Source organism: Crinia signifera, chromosome 1, assembly GCF_055691185.1.
Source record: "Crinia signifera chromosome 1, ASM5569118v1, whole genome shotgun sequence".
NCBI lineage: Eukaryota > Metazoa > Chordata > Amphibia > Anura > Myobatrachidae > Crinia > Crinia signifera.
In genome coordinates this window covers 124993390-125007630 of record NC_139217.1, presented here as the reverse complement: position 1 = coordinate 125007630, position 14241 = coordinate 124993390, and the positions used below count along the sequence as shown (strand labels likewise).

At 42.7% G+C, this 14241-nt stretch overlaps 1 protein-coding gene across 1 annotated transcript in view; it reads left to right on the top strand.

The window, feature by feature from the left end:
* Positions 1–14241, top strand: part of LOC146060116 (putative ATP-dependent RNA helicase DDX60) — a 370150-nt gene that overhangs the window by 321463 nt on the left and 34446 nt on the right. The window contains exon 36 of the mRNA XM_083173025.1: positions 6453–6600. Within this exon, the coding sequence (XP_083029151.1) occupies positions 6453–6600 (148 nt within the window). The remainder of the gene's footprint in view (positions 1–6452; positions 6601–14241) is intronic.

Below are 14241 nucleotides of genomic sequence, written 5' to 3'. Positions count from 1 at the left end.
TCAGAGACTTCGTCAGAGGATGTGGTTCAGTGACTACCCGAAGATGATTTATCACACCGTTCCACCAATCGGAATCTCCTAGGTGCCGATGATGTCATCGGATGCTGAGTGAGAAAGGACTGGAGATAATTAAAAAATCAACCATGCCCACACTATGTGTATGATTGAAATGACTATTAAGTCAAATACTAAAAGTATATAATACAGTCAATATAAAAGATGCCAGCAATATAGTCCCCGTATCGGGAAAATACTATATAGCAACTATCGGTATTTTGAAAACATACTATTAGAATCTGCATACAGTAGTTTGCCACATGCAGACCACATAGTAAATTCTAGTGACACTTCAAAGATTCAGATATCAGGAACCATGGATTATTTAAACAATGTACAATGCATCAATTAACTATATACAAAACATACACTTTTTAAATATAAAATAAAAAGATTTTTTAATGATAAAAAATACAATAAAAAATGTAAAAAATTCAATGAAACATAGTTCCATAGAACAAAGATGAAAAATACCCATACATACTGTATGAAAATGTTTTAAAATACAGAGAAAATATATACAACTATCATTGATTTATAAATGGAGTTATCTCGTAACCTTCATTCAATCCGAAAGGAACTAATGTATTTAATTTCAAAATCCAGTGTGTTTCGCGGCGCAGTAGGAGTTTGTCTCTATCTCCTCCCCGTTTAGGGGGCATTATCTGTTCTATAACTCCATGACTACTCCACTGGGATCACTATTATGAAAATTGTTAAAGTGACGTGGGACACTGTCGTTCGTCAAACCATTTTTTATATTTCTTAGATGTTCTAACGCTCTTATTTTGAGTGCTCTTTTAGTTTTTCCCACATAATGAAGGTTACATTTACAGGATAATACGTAAACCACAAACGTTGAATTACAATTAGTGAACTGTTGTGGTTTGATAGCTGCTAATTTTGGATTTGAAAGATCAGTGCATCTAGCTATGTGTTTACACACCTTACAACTATTGCACTGGAAACACCCTTTTAGATCCAAAAAAGTTGAGGTGGCAGGATTCTGATTAATATTGTCCAACTGGCTTTTGGCAATCATATTTTTTAGAGTTCTTGCCCTTTTATACACTATTTTAGGCCGTGGTGGGAGCGACTCGCCAAGTATGGGGTCCAACTTTAAAATGTGGCAATTATTATCAAGTATACGTTTAATCTCTTTTTCTTTATCATTGAATTGTGTGACAAAAGAACAATGATCCTCTTTATGGTGAACTACATGGGTATCAGCATTTTTATACTCAAGGAGATTATTACGTTCTAGAACTCGTGCTTGTTCTCTTGCTTGGCTGATGGTACTGTTAGGATACCCTCTCTCATTAAATCTGGCAGTATAAACATCTGCCTGGGCATCATATGTAGCAATATTAGAGCAATTTCTGCATAATCTGATGAATTGAGAGAAAGGAATGTTTTGTTTCCAAGAGTCCAAGTGACAACTCTGGAATTGCAAATAACTATTGCAATCGACCTGCTTAAAGAATGTTGAAGTTTCAATGGATTTAACCACAGGGTAATTCTCCACGCTAAGCAAAAGATCTAAAAATTCTATCCTATTCCTATTATAGTTATATGTGAATGTAAGGTTGTACGTGTTCTGATTGAGGAAGACTTCAGTGTTGAAACGCGTTGGTGTTTTTATTTGGACTTTTGTGGAAGGTATTTTTCACTTGTGTAGTGAAGCTGTCTGTGGTGAGTCACCAGTGGCGCCCTTGTTGCTCCCCAGGCTTTTCTGTTATTCACTCATCATTCCCATCTGTGTTAAATGCCTTCCATTTTTATTGTTATATCAATAAACCACTACTGGAACTATTGACCTGCTTGGGTGCTGTTTCCTTTACTTGGCGAAAGAAACCATTATAGGAGGATATACCTTTGAGATGAAGTCAGACCACGTGAGCATCAATTTTAAAGATACCCTTACATGTTTTATGAAGTATTGTGAATGTAAGCTTACTGTAAGCACCTTATGGTTGATTCGGCACAAGGGGTGATCCCGTAAGAATTTAGCATCACAAAGACCCATACTGGAAGGATTTCATCTCATTTGGAAATCTTAACTAGAGACTCTGTGTTATTTTAAACCGTATCACACTATGTATATTTTTCCTTTTTTGTATGAGAAATATTGGAGGAGTTGGGAGTGAACAACATTACAATTCTCACCTCAAGTTACTATACAGGGATACGTAACTATATATACATTTATTTTATATTTTTCATCTTTTACCATTTATTGTATGTGTGCGATTATAATTTCACCTATTGCCTGTTCTGAATCAAACCACAACAGTTTACTAATTGTTATTCAACATTTGTGGTTTACGTATTATCCTGTAAATGTAACCTTCATTATGTGGGAAAAACTAAAAGAGCACTCAAAATAAGAGCGTTAGAACATCTAAGAACATCTACCTCTACATCTACCTCTAACTTTCTCCTTTTTCTCCCCCACCCTGTCTCTTTCCTCTTTTTTGCTCTCTCCCCTTCCCCTTTTCTCTCCCCTTCTCTCTTTCCCCTGCTGTCTCTCACCTCTCTTTTTCCCCTGCCCTTCTCTTTCTCTCAACTCTCTTACTCCCCCTGCATCACTCCTCTCTTTCTGTGCGGGATGCTGTAACATTTATCCCTCCACCGGGCTTCACATTGTGATGCAGGGATGGTGGGGGGCATGCTGGGAGAGATACGTGATGGATCCCTCACACAGCGCTACGGTAAGAAGCCCATAGGCTTCTGCAGGTAAGCGCCAGCTGGTGATTCCCTCCGCAGCGCTGACACTGGGGGGTTAGAGAATACAGATATGTGGAAAAACCCAATAGCAGGGTTTTTACCGCATTTCTGCTTTAGAGAATATCGCCCCCAATCTTTATCTGCCCTAGTCTCTCTTTCTCCATTCTCTCCTCCCCTCCTCTTTTCCCTCACTTCCCCTCTCTCTTTCCTTCCGCTCACTCTGACAATCTCTCATTATCTTTCTTTACCTGAAACCTTCTCTCTCACTCCCTGCGTCTCTTGCTTTCTCTCCATGATGCCATCTCCCACTCCCTGTCTCTCTGGGGGGGCTTACAAAAGTTTTCTATGGGGCCCACACAGTTGTAGTTACACCCCTGGAGATGAAAGAAAGAGATGAGCTAGGAACAGCAGAGTTTTGAGGGAGAGAGAAATTAAGGAACAGATGACAGAGATTAAAGGACATACACTTGGGGATAGAAGTGTGAGAGAAACATATGGGGGAGAGGCAGATATAAAAAAAATAAGAGAAACAGGGCCAGATGTATCAAGCTCAAAAAGTGAAAAAATGCAGACCAACCAAGCAGCTCCTAACGGCCATGTTACAGGTTGGGTTTGAAAAAGGACAGGTTGGCTAGTTGTTTATCACTTTTTTAAGCTTGATACATCTGGCCCACAAAGAGATGACCGAGATACTGTAGTAGGGACCCAGAAAGATGGAGTTGAGAGGGGGACAGAGATTGGATGCTGCAGAAGGACAGGCCTCTGGAACAATTGATCCAATAACTAGAGCAAATATATCCAAACTACTAGTGTTATATTCTTGTGAATAAAGTATAGCTACATAGGACTGAACTTTACCATTTGCTACAATATAGCTAAGTTTACAGGGTGGGATTCTCTAATATCCGCGCCCACGGTCCGCCGCACATCACCGGCTACTGTAGACATAATTATCGCATATGCAGTAACATATGCGATAATTATGGCAAAGGACAGAAGAGCTGTCCTTTGCATTGAGCCGGCGATGTGAAGCGGCTCCCCGGCGAGTCCCCCCTCCCTCACCCGGCCGGATGATGTGCTGCTGCTGCTGTGGGCTGCTCTCCTCCCCCTCCCTGCACCCAGAAGAGGATTACAGTGCAGGGGGGAGGAGGTCACTGGTCTGTGCAGCACAGCGGTGGGTCACAGTAGAAGCCCATAGGCTTCTATGGGGCATCGCCAGCTTTTGCTGGTGTTGCCCCCCGTTGCGGTAACCCGGCGGGGGATCTTTAGAGCATCTCAAAATGTGGTAAAAACCCAGACAACAGGGTTTTTACTGAATTTTAGACCTTTTTAGAGAATTTTGCCCACAGTGTGATAAACAGTTATTATGACAACTTGATTTGTTGTTTAAATTATATCCTTACAGTTTGCACCTGCTACTAGTGGACAACATAATTGCTGATGCCTCAATAGAGTATTAGGGGTCCAGTTACTAAGCTCTGTTTTACAAACACAGGAATTTACCAATGTCCAAACCATGGGTGTGTTGCTTGGAATAGAACAATGGTGGACACGATCATGAACACACCATCAGCCAAACTACTCTAATTTCCATACACAATAATCAAACATGGAAATTTTACCTTGAATTGTGTTGGGCAAACACACCCATGAATTGTGCAAATTCAGACCAAAATGCATTTTTCAAATAGACATCCCTCTCAGCAAAATCATTGAGATATGCACAATGCCTCTCTATTTAAATTTAATGAAACAGTTAAAAACCAGCAAAATAAAAAATATGGGGATGGTGAAAGCCATAGTGGTCCCCTGTATTTTTAAAACCAGCACAGTGCTCCACTAGCAGGAGGGTAATATTAGACACTTATATTGGTCCCAGTAGTCACAGCATTAACCCTCTTAAAAAGTGAGCCCAGGCAAGGGTTTTCCATGGGAGTGGGGACCCTCCAAATAAAGGGGTCACTCAAAAGCCAGGGCTAAAGCCCAGGGTGATCTCTGGAAACCCTGGCCTGTGGGTGCCAAGATAATACCATGCTGGCACCTGCGGTTCTATAAGTACCAGCATGTGAGGGAGGCTTGCTAGGATTTTGCTGGGCTGAAAACGGCTCAGTGCACACACACACACACACACACACACACTGACTGATTTTCGACCCATCAAACCAATTTTTACAGGGGTGGACAGCTTTCCATAGTAGCAGTTATACCAGCAGATTAGTGGCCATACACACTGGGTGGTTTTTGAGCTGAAAGCTCATATGGTAAAAATACCCAGTATATGGGCCTTAAGGGGAAAATTTACTAAGATGGAAGTTCTCTTGAAGATGGGATGTTGCCCATTTACTAATCAATCAGATTTTATCTATTACCTTATAGAATGTACTAAATAAATAAGAAGTAGAATCTGATAGGTTGCTATGGGCTACATCCCATTTTCGATAGAACTCCCCTCTTAGTAAATGTACTCCTCTTAAACTAGGGTCAGTCCTATTGTGAATAGATTATAAGTAGCTGAATACGGCATACTGACTTGCATTTTTCTAGCCAACACCCCCCCCCCCCCATTACCTCTCCCCGACTGCCTGCATTACTAATCAATCACCAAGTGTGCGTAGTGTCAATCACCAAGTGTGCGGATTTAAGTAACTGGCCACCAATAGGCACAACAATGTGTGCGCCCCCCCGCATTTTGCCGACCCCATGACTTATTTCCAGTGATTCACGTCTCCCCCCCGCAACCCCCCTCACGTGATTCACGGACCCTCCCGCGACCTCCCCTTCCGCGATTCGCAGAGCGTGCAGGACCCCCTTTCACAAGATTTGGGGACACCCGTGACTGCTCCCGTGATTCGCGGACCCCCCTCCAGCATTTCACGGACCGAAGGGGGGATGCCGTGCCGCCTCCAGCAGGTGCCGCCCCTAGGCGTTTAACAAACTACACAAACAGACAATAAATTCCATATGAAGTACTGTACATGCATTTATGTGCCCGTAAGCTTGTTTTAATGCACTCAGTCCCTTTTAGTAAGTCCGTAGTATTGGGTGTCTCTAGTGGTATAATCGATATAAGCATTGTACATCAATTTGTGTGTCCTTTTGGGTTTGTAAAAAAAATAAAAATCACATACACTATTTACTAATAAACACACAAGGGGATCTCACTATTTACTAATAAACACACAAGGGGATCTCACTATTTACTAATAAACACACAAGGGGATCTCAAGGAGGATAGAAACCTCTCTGGTGTTTCATATTATAGCCCTTATGTATTTCAACACAGGATTAAAGGTAGCCAAAAATGCTTTATGCCACACTTGCTGACTTTCTGACTGCCCCCCTCAGGTTGACACTACAGGGGATGCGGCTTCATGGTATGTGGGCATTTGGGAGCATGATTATGTCATCTTACCGCCATCATGCTGCCCGCTCTCAGAATACCGGCATTTTTTACTTGCTCTATGTAAGTGGAAGGTGCCAGAGACGGAAGGCTAGATGGCGTGAGCAGGCTCTGGAAGATTTGCCCTACTTTTGCGGGGGTGCGAGTGCTACCTGATTTCCAGGAGCCTCCCGGCCATTCTAGGAGGGTAGGCAAGTATGCGTTATGTATACAAAAGTACTGGATAGCATGCATCTTATGCAATAAAAACATATTTTGTATTGTCCAGGTCTTCCTTGAAAAACTTCCTGACAATTTTGCTGCAGCTGTCGGAGAATATAATAAAACAGTTCTAACTGTATTTGGACATTTTATCCTTATGGCCTCCAAGTTGGCGGATATGGAAATGGAATACAAACTTCCACTTTCAAATATCAGTAAGTGCTCCTAATATACAGTATAACGTGTGTGATATCTGTCTACTAGTTTTCAATTTATTCTGTTATTTCTATAAAAAAGAGTCTTCTGGGAAATGGTGTGTGTGTTGTAATATGATTAGTCATACTCAGGACCCGTTTACAGCTTGCCGATAGCCCATACCTCCTGAACCGTAGTGTCCCATAGGTGGTCAGGTGACTGGGGGATGCAAATGCTGTAATCCCTACATAGGCGTGTGCAGCACATTTTATTAGGGGTGCACCACTTATTTTGCATGTCTAACAACACCCATTGGGTGCGTCTAACACCACAATCAGGCGTGTCTACCATCATCTATTGGCACTCACTACAATATAAGAGTCTCTCAGCCAGAACTAAATCTCCTGCCTATTTCAGTCAGCTTTTAATCTTCTTATTACTCTGTGTAACAGTTCATGCAAATAAAGTCCAAAACATATCTGGATGACGCAGGCATGTAGTGATATGACAATGGTCTATTACAATTACCAATGCAGAACACACATAATTGATTGATGGGCTCTTCTTTTAATAGAATACAGTTCTAAAAAGCAAAGTCTTTGGTAGAATGTATTCAGGTTGCTAGCGGCAGGGAGGTGTTCATAAGGGCGGGCACAGCATTAGGGGGTGCCTGTGCACCCCTAACACTCTATGTGCGCACACCTATGAATCCCTACTATGCAGACAGCAGTGCCAGCCAGGTGAAAGGATGTGCCAGAGCCTGTGGGCAGCCCAAACACCAGGAGTCCCAATCTACCTATGTTACTGGTGCTTTAAGATGACTTTGGGCCTCATTCAGACCTGATTGATGCTGTGGGAATGCCCACAGCAGCCGATTATCGTTATATCAGGAAAACGCTGATGTGCTCAAGCATTTTAGGGGAGGGTCAGCCCTGGGCCGGGTATGCATGAGCTTGTGAAGAGTGGTACTCAGAGAAAAAAAACCATTCGCTGGTGAGAGTCTAATAAATGATTTTGTACATTTTCGCTCGGGTAGGTAGCACATTGGAGAAGGGGTCAAGCATTACGTCTCATTCAGTTTAGAACAGTGTTCTAAATCGTGTATCAGACCTGGGACTCTGGTGGAAAAGAAGTATAAGAATGGCATTCTGAACCATGATTGTTTTTTTAAATTTTATTAAATGAGAAAGTGAGATCCTTGGTATTTATCTACACAAACTAATTCCAGTCCTCTGTATGACAGACTGCATCAAAAAATGAAACATTCAATTCTGTTTAATCTATTAATGATGCTTATAAGTGTCATGATGCAGTTTCGTGATTGCATGTACACTGTGTATATATATATATATATATATATATATATATATATATATATATAGTGGCAGGGACAGCATACAGATGGAGCTGTACATTACTGTACTGGTCAGTATGTTAGACACTTTTTTTTCAGAAACTACTATAACATAGACATGTGTCTCATTATGCTATTTATAACAGGCTATGGGGATAATACAGTACTTTTGCAGAGAATGGGACATAAGTGCGTGTAAGACACCTGTGCATCCCATCCTTGGCAAACAGGTTGCTGCGGCATGAAAGCAGCATAGACAACCGCAGATCCATACTGTAAGTTCCACTTGTGTAAGGGCACTGCTGGGATTCAGCCAGGGCTTCATGAGAGCCTACATCTATGGAGCTATTGACAGCATAGGTTACACTTGTTTAAGGGCACTGCTGTACGTGCATCTCAGTACACTACACTGGTTAAACACAGAATTACGCTACAGTGTGAATCAGTGGTCGAAGTGGAAATTTTGAAGTGGGGGTATGGAAATTTTGAAGTGGGGGTATGGAAAAGTAAAGAGTGAATATAGTGCGCACCTCCGGACACCCCCCTGTCCATCAACGTCCCCTGCCAGACTGCCCCGTTGTACAGGGGTATTACAAAAGCACAATATGTGCTGCTGAGTGATCAGAGAGCATCCTGAGGGGGAAAAAAAACTTTTTTTTTTTATCTTCAGATTAAAGTGGGGGTATGCCATACCCCCGTATACCGCCCCACTTCGACCACTGGTGTGAATGACATACAGTATGAGCAGGCCGAGCGGGTTAACAAAATTGCTATCTAGCATGAGCCAGGGCTTCGTGGAAGCCCACATCTATGGAGCGAGCAATGGCATAGGTTTTACATGTGTTAGGGGAATGCTGAAGGTGTGTCTCATTACACTAGTTAACACACAGGGGCTGCTGACAAAGGCACAGATGCTGCAATGATCAACCTGCAGCTCTTTTCCCCTACCTGCACCTATGTCCAGGTTTGGAAACATCTGCTGTGCAACAGGGAGCTGAGCACCTGGCAGGAGCTGACACACCTGAGCCAGGAATGCTCACTGTCACCTCCCCTCAGTCCGGCAATGGTGCCCTGTCTGCAGAGGAATCCAGAAGCCTCTGCAAGCTGGGCGGACAATTGGAGGGGACCCCAGCCGCAGTTGCGTGCCACTTACTAATTAGCACTTTGCGTACTGAGTAACACTTTGCGCACTGAGTAGCATGAACAGCTTTTCTTGTACTGTGCTGTAATAGCAGAAACGGATACCTGGGTATCGATAAGGGGCGCCAATGTGGGTATGCCTTGCCAAGCTGCAACCTGAAAAAGGGGTGTCACACCCTTACAATAAAAAAGGGAAAAAGATGGGGCGGTTGCGCTATAAAGTACTGTTTAGTCATGCATATAATAAAATATGGGTTTTTATTACAGTATAAAATATGTAGCAATAAAATGTGTGTTCACAGGATGATGTTTGTGCACACTTCTTAAGCCTGTGGCTGGAAGAATAAAAAAAAGTATCGATATATACTTATAACATGTAAAAATACATAGAAAAAATACAAGAAATGGGTGCTGCTGTATTGAGTATAGGGGATGAAAGTCCCAAAAAAAGGTCACCTCAGATCAGTTGTGTCCTGTCCTCTTTTGGGCCCAAAAGGAAGTCTTTTCCTTAGTGATAGGGTGGATAAACCACTGTATATTCTCCGTGGTATTGGATATCGGAGGCACTCCAGGGGTTGATGGTTCAGAGTCACCCCAATGATGGTGTGGAAGTGAGGTCCTGGTTCAGCACTATTACAGAGGTGGCGTTACTCCACAAAAGATGGTGTTGCCCGTCCTAGGATCCCGCACTCCAGGGTTTTTTTTAGGTGTCCCTGTGGGAATTTGTTTTTGGAAGCTCCACTGGTGGGCACAGACTGAGGGTGATGGAAAAGTGAACTAGCAGCTGGGTGGGTGTACCAAATGTCCGACGCGTTTCGCTGCCCCTGCAGCTTTTTCAAGGTGGTTTGCTAGGTACAGCGTCTGGGTATAAATACCCTCAATGATTGGGGTATTGTGCACATCTGTGTGAATTCAATTACTTTATTATTTTCACAAAACATGTTATAAATTATAGCAGCATGAATAGGAGACAGCTCTAAGCATTTATATAATTTCAGAATTAAAAAACGAGGTTTCCAAATACTAAAAAACACAGTTTACTTTTTATATTATAATGAGGTGATGTTATTGCGTTCCCGGACTTCCGGTGACGCACTTCTGGTTCAGATGGAACGCAGGTGACCCGCATAATCGCGGTTTAATGTTTATAGAGACAGAGTGCTAAACACTCCCTTTCATCTGATTGTTATATATTGCGGCGTTTATGGTTTGTGTACACTGCTTATATGGTCACGCAGTGGTTATCCCTCTGTGTATTAACACAGTGAGGGGTTTCGTAGTTACTTCCTGGTCACGTGATCTAGTGGGAGGTGTGTGCTTCCCTGCGTTCCACTGATCAGGAAGCTTTGCTCATTTTCTAGTGGATACTGGTGCGTTCCAAAGAATAGATATTAATTTCACATAACAAAAAACGGAACATTTTCGAGAGGCATAGTTTACAATGTGCATTTCATTATGTTTATACTGCATGTAAACGGGTACTGAGATTGTAAAGGTAGAATTCCCTTTGTCCCAAAAAGTATTGCAGCATAAGGACAAATGTATTAAGAATAGTGATATACTAAAGATGTATATAAATATACATATGTATGTATACGGTGAGAGGTAAGTAAAAAGTGAATTATTGAAAATTATTATTTAGAATTATATTATATATAGAGAAGGAAAAGGGAAAAAAGGAAAACAAATATGTGAATATGAGTTATGAGTATATTTTCTCATAAAGTTCATAGTGAAATACTTTTAATTGTTCTTAATATTTCTTAATATCCAGGACAATATATATGAGTACATGTCTTCTAGAGGTAGAGACAAGCTGGAAAGTAGAACAGTGTGGGAGGAAAGACATAGGGGAAGGGGGCAATTTTACATGAGAGGGATTGAATCGGAGTTACGGTGATGGGTTCAGATGACCGTATTTAATTCCACCGCCTCATTAAGGCCATCTGGGTGGATGGTATTCATTTGAAACATCCAGAATACTACTTGTCTACAGAGACTCTATATGATATGAAAGAGGAGACTCTTGGCTTTCGGAGCAGACAATACCGGCAAGGGAAGTGACAAGAAATCACGGGTAGGGTCCCTTCCAATTGTCTGCTCAGCTTGCAGGGGTTTCTGGCTAGGGGACTTGGACACAATTTACAGTATTCACGCTGGCTTCCTTGACTGAAAAGAGCAGTCTCCCAGGGGAGGGGGAGGTGGGGGTGGTTATCCAGCATTAACTAGCATCTCATTACGCTAGCTAAAACACAGACAATGGGGAAGTTGTATGAGCGTGTACGTCCCATAGCCAATGCGGCCAATGAGCTGCTGGTTGGAATGATAATCTGTCCTTCTCTCATTATATAGTGCAGCCAGTGGCGTAGCTACAGGGGTCGCAGCGGTCGCACCTGCGACCGGGCCCCTGAGCCAAGGGGGCCCAGCCCCCGCCACTGTCCGGCCGTCCTGGATGAGGGTAGTGAACAGTAGCACCCGTTCCCAGTGGTGCTTTGCGGGCACGGCCAGCGTGCGTCGCGCTGACGTCACGCGGCTCTGGCACGTACCCTTCCGTACTCCTCTGTTGGCGTATGGTCTGCTGAGGCGCCATGGATTAGGAGGACCTCCCACACTCCTCCGCGGGCGCATACTCTGCAGAGTATACAAAGCACCGTGGAGCAGAAGGACTGTGAAGCACCTGCGGCGGCTGGCGGGAGTCTGGACACAGTGAGAGGGGAGCAGTGAGCAGAACACAGAGTGAGTGGGCAATTGCATACATATAAATGTTGGAGGCTTCACCTTAAACTATCATTTTATCTTCAAGTGAAAGAAGAAAAAGGGTTTGTCACGGTAGTGGTGCACCTCAAGTAAATTGCGAGACTTAAAACATAGTTTTTATTTGATCAATTAAAAAGAAATAGGCTGCGAAATATGACAAACAACATGTAACATGTAACATGGACAGTGCTAGTGTGAATTAAAAAAGACTTGGGCTCATGCGGCGTCCCTTGATATTATTGGATAGTGTAGCTTATATTAGTAGGTCTCACCCTCAGTGCTGGCTATGTTGCCTATAGTGCACTAAGAGAGACGTAGTAATGCTTTTTTATATATGAACAATTGGTCGTCTGCCTGTGTCTTATTTATATGTACATTACTCTTAAATATATGTAGAAGAAAATTTCTATCATATGCGTAATAAAATGTTGACAACTGGACGCTCTCTATTAATTCAACTGGAATGCCCTAGTCTGTACTCAGGTGGTAGTGATTACCTCGATACAAATGAACACTGTATAACGTGAGATTCTACAGGTAGATCGACACAGTGTCGAGGTGGGGTTGTGAGCAGTTGGCGTAAACGCCTGGTGTGTACTGCTCTAAGCATCCTCTGGGTCACTTCTCCTACAGGTGCATTATAATAACCAGTATTCACCAAAATATATTCGGACAGAGTTGCCAGCGTGCGGCGGATATCTGTGATGTCGTGGACAGTGTCACATAGGGTCTGGCTGCTGTGTCCCGTCCCTGTCAGGTTGTGGGGTCACAGGTAAGTATCCCCCAGGGCTGGCAGGCGGAAATGACTAACAGCTAGCTCACGAATTCCCAGTGCTGTATGGTGAGGTGCTAAAGGTTGTACAATCTTCAATCGTTTGACTGGAATGCGCTACTGTATACTTAAATAGTGGTTACCTCGATACATATAAACACTGTGTAACGTAGAGATCCTACAGGTGGATCAACACAGTGTCGAGGTGGGGTTGTGAGCAGTTGGCGCAATCGCCTGGTGTGTACTGCTCAAATCACCCTCTGGATCACTACTCCTACAGGCGCATAATAATCACCAGTGTCTATGACCAAAATATATTTGGACAGATTTTACAACGTGCAGTGGATATCCGCGATATTACAGACAGTGTCACGTAGGGTCTGGCTGTTATGTCCCGTCCCTGCCAGGTCGTGGGGTCACAGGTAAGTATCACCCAGGGCTGGCAGGCGGAAATGACTATCAGCTCACGATCTCCTAGTGCTGCTGCAAACGGTAATGTACATAGAATAAATACAATTTCTTAACTAAGCATTAGAGTCCTTAAAAGGACTGGAAATGGTAACAGTCAGGCAGGAAAATAAAAAAAGAGTCAAGGGAGCGACCGCGCGGCTTGTGGAGGCCGGCGTACGCTTCGCAGTTCTTCCTCAGCCTATTTCTTTTTAATTGATCAAATAAAAACTATGTTTTAAGTCTCGCAATTTACTTGAGGTGCACCACTACCGTGACAAACCCTTTTTCTTCTTTCACTTGAATCCATAATTTTTGTCCTGTGGTAGCACACCCCCAGGTAGTTTACTTCAATTGTTGACGACATATCCTGATGGGGGGCCACCTATCTATATAAATATAAATGTGTGTCCTGTGCGTATGACCACCCCAAATCGTACTTACTATCATTTTATCTTGCCTGCACCTTTGTGAAGGATAACACATTAGTTACAGACAGTGTTATGGGGATCTCACATGGAACTTGGAAGAGACTAGTTAGTGGTAACAATGCATGCACTGGACATTCTAATGGGAGTAATTGCTTGTTGCCACTATCATTGCATGCAGTGCTGCAATGTCACTGCAGACTGTCCTTCCCCACTAGGATTGCATTTTGAAAAGATTGAAAGCCATGAAACTGCTAACCTGGGCCTCTCCAGTTTTATCATCTTTGTTCTTTTAATATTTTAGTTAAATAAACTACTATCCTATGTTTAAATGTTAGTTCTATTATTAACATAATATACTTGATGTATTAAAATATAAACAGATCGAGATTTTAATTTTGTTGTATGTAGGGGGGCCCCAAGCTGACCTTTCGCACCAGGGCCCATGAACCCTTAGCTACGCCCCTGAGTGCAGCATGTGTTACAGTGTCAGCAGCGCTGGTGAAAAATCACATTGCTATAGAATTGCTATATTTTAACCCTATGGATAAAGTAAAATGTGCTTAAATCTTAATTTCTCCAGTTTTTGTGGTTCAATAAGCTCAGAACCAAGTTCTTATGGAAGGGGAAACATTTAGCTACCAGAAGATACAGTATGAATCCCATATTTCTGAGACCTCCACAAGGCTAATGGCAAGCATCAGAACCAATCTGAATTAACAGATGGGCATGGAGATCGGAACACTTAAATAATAGCCTATGA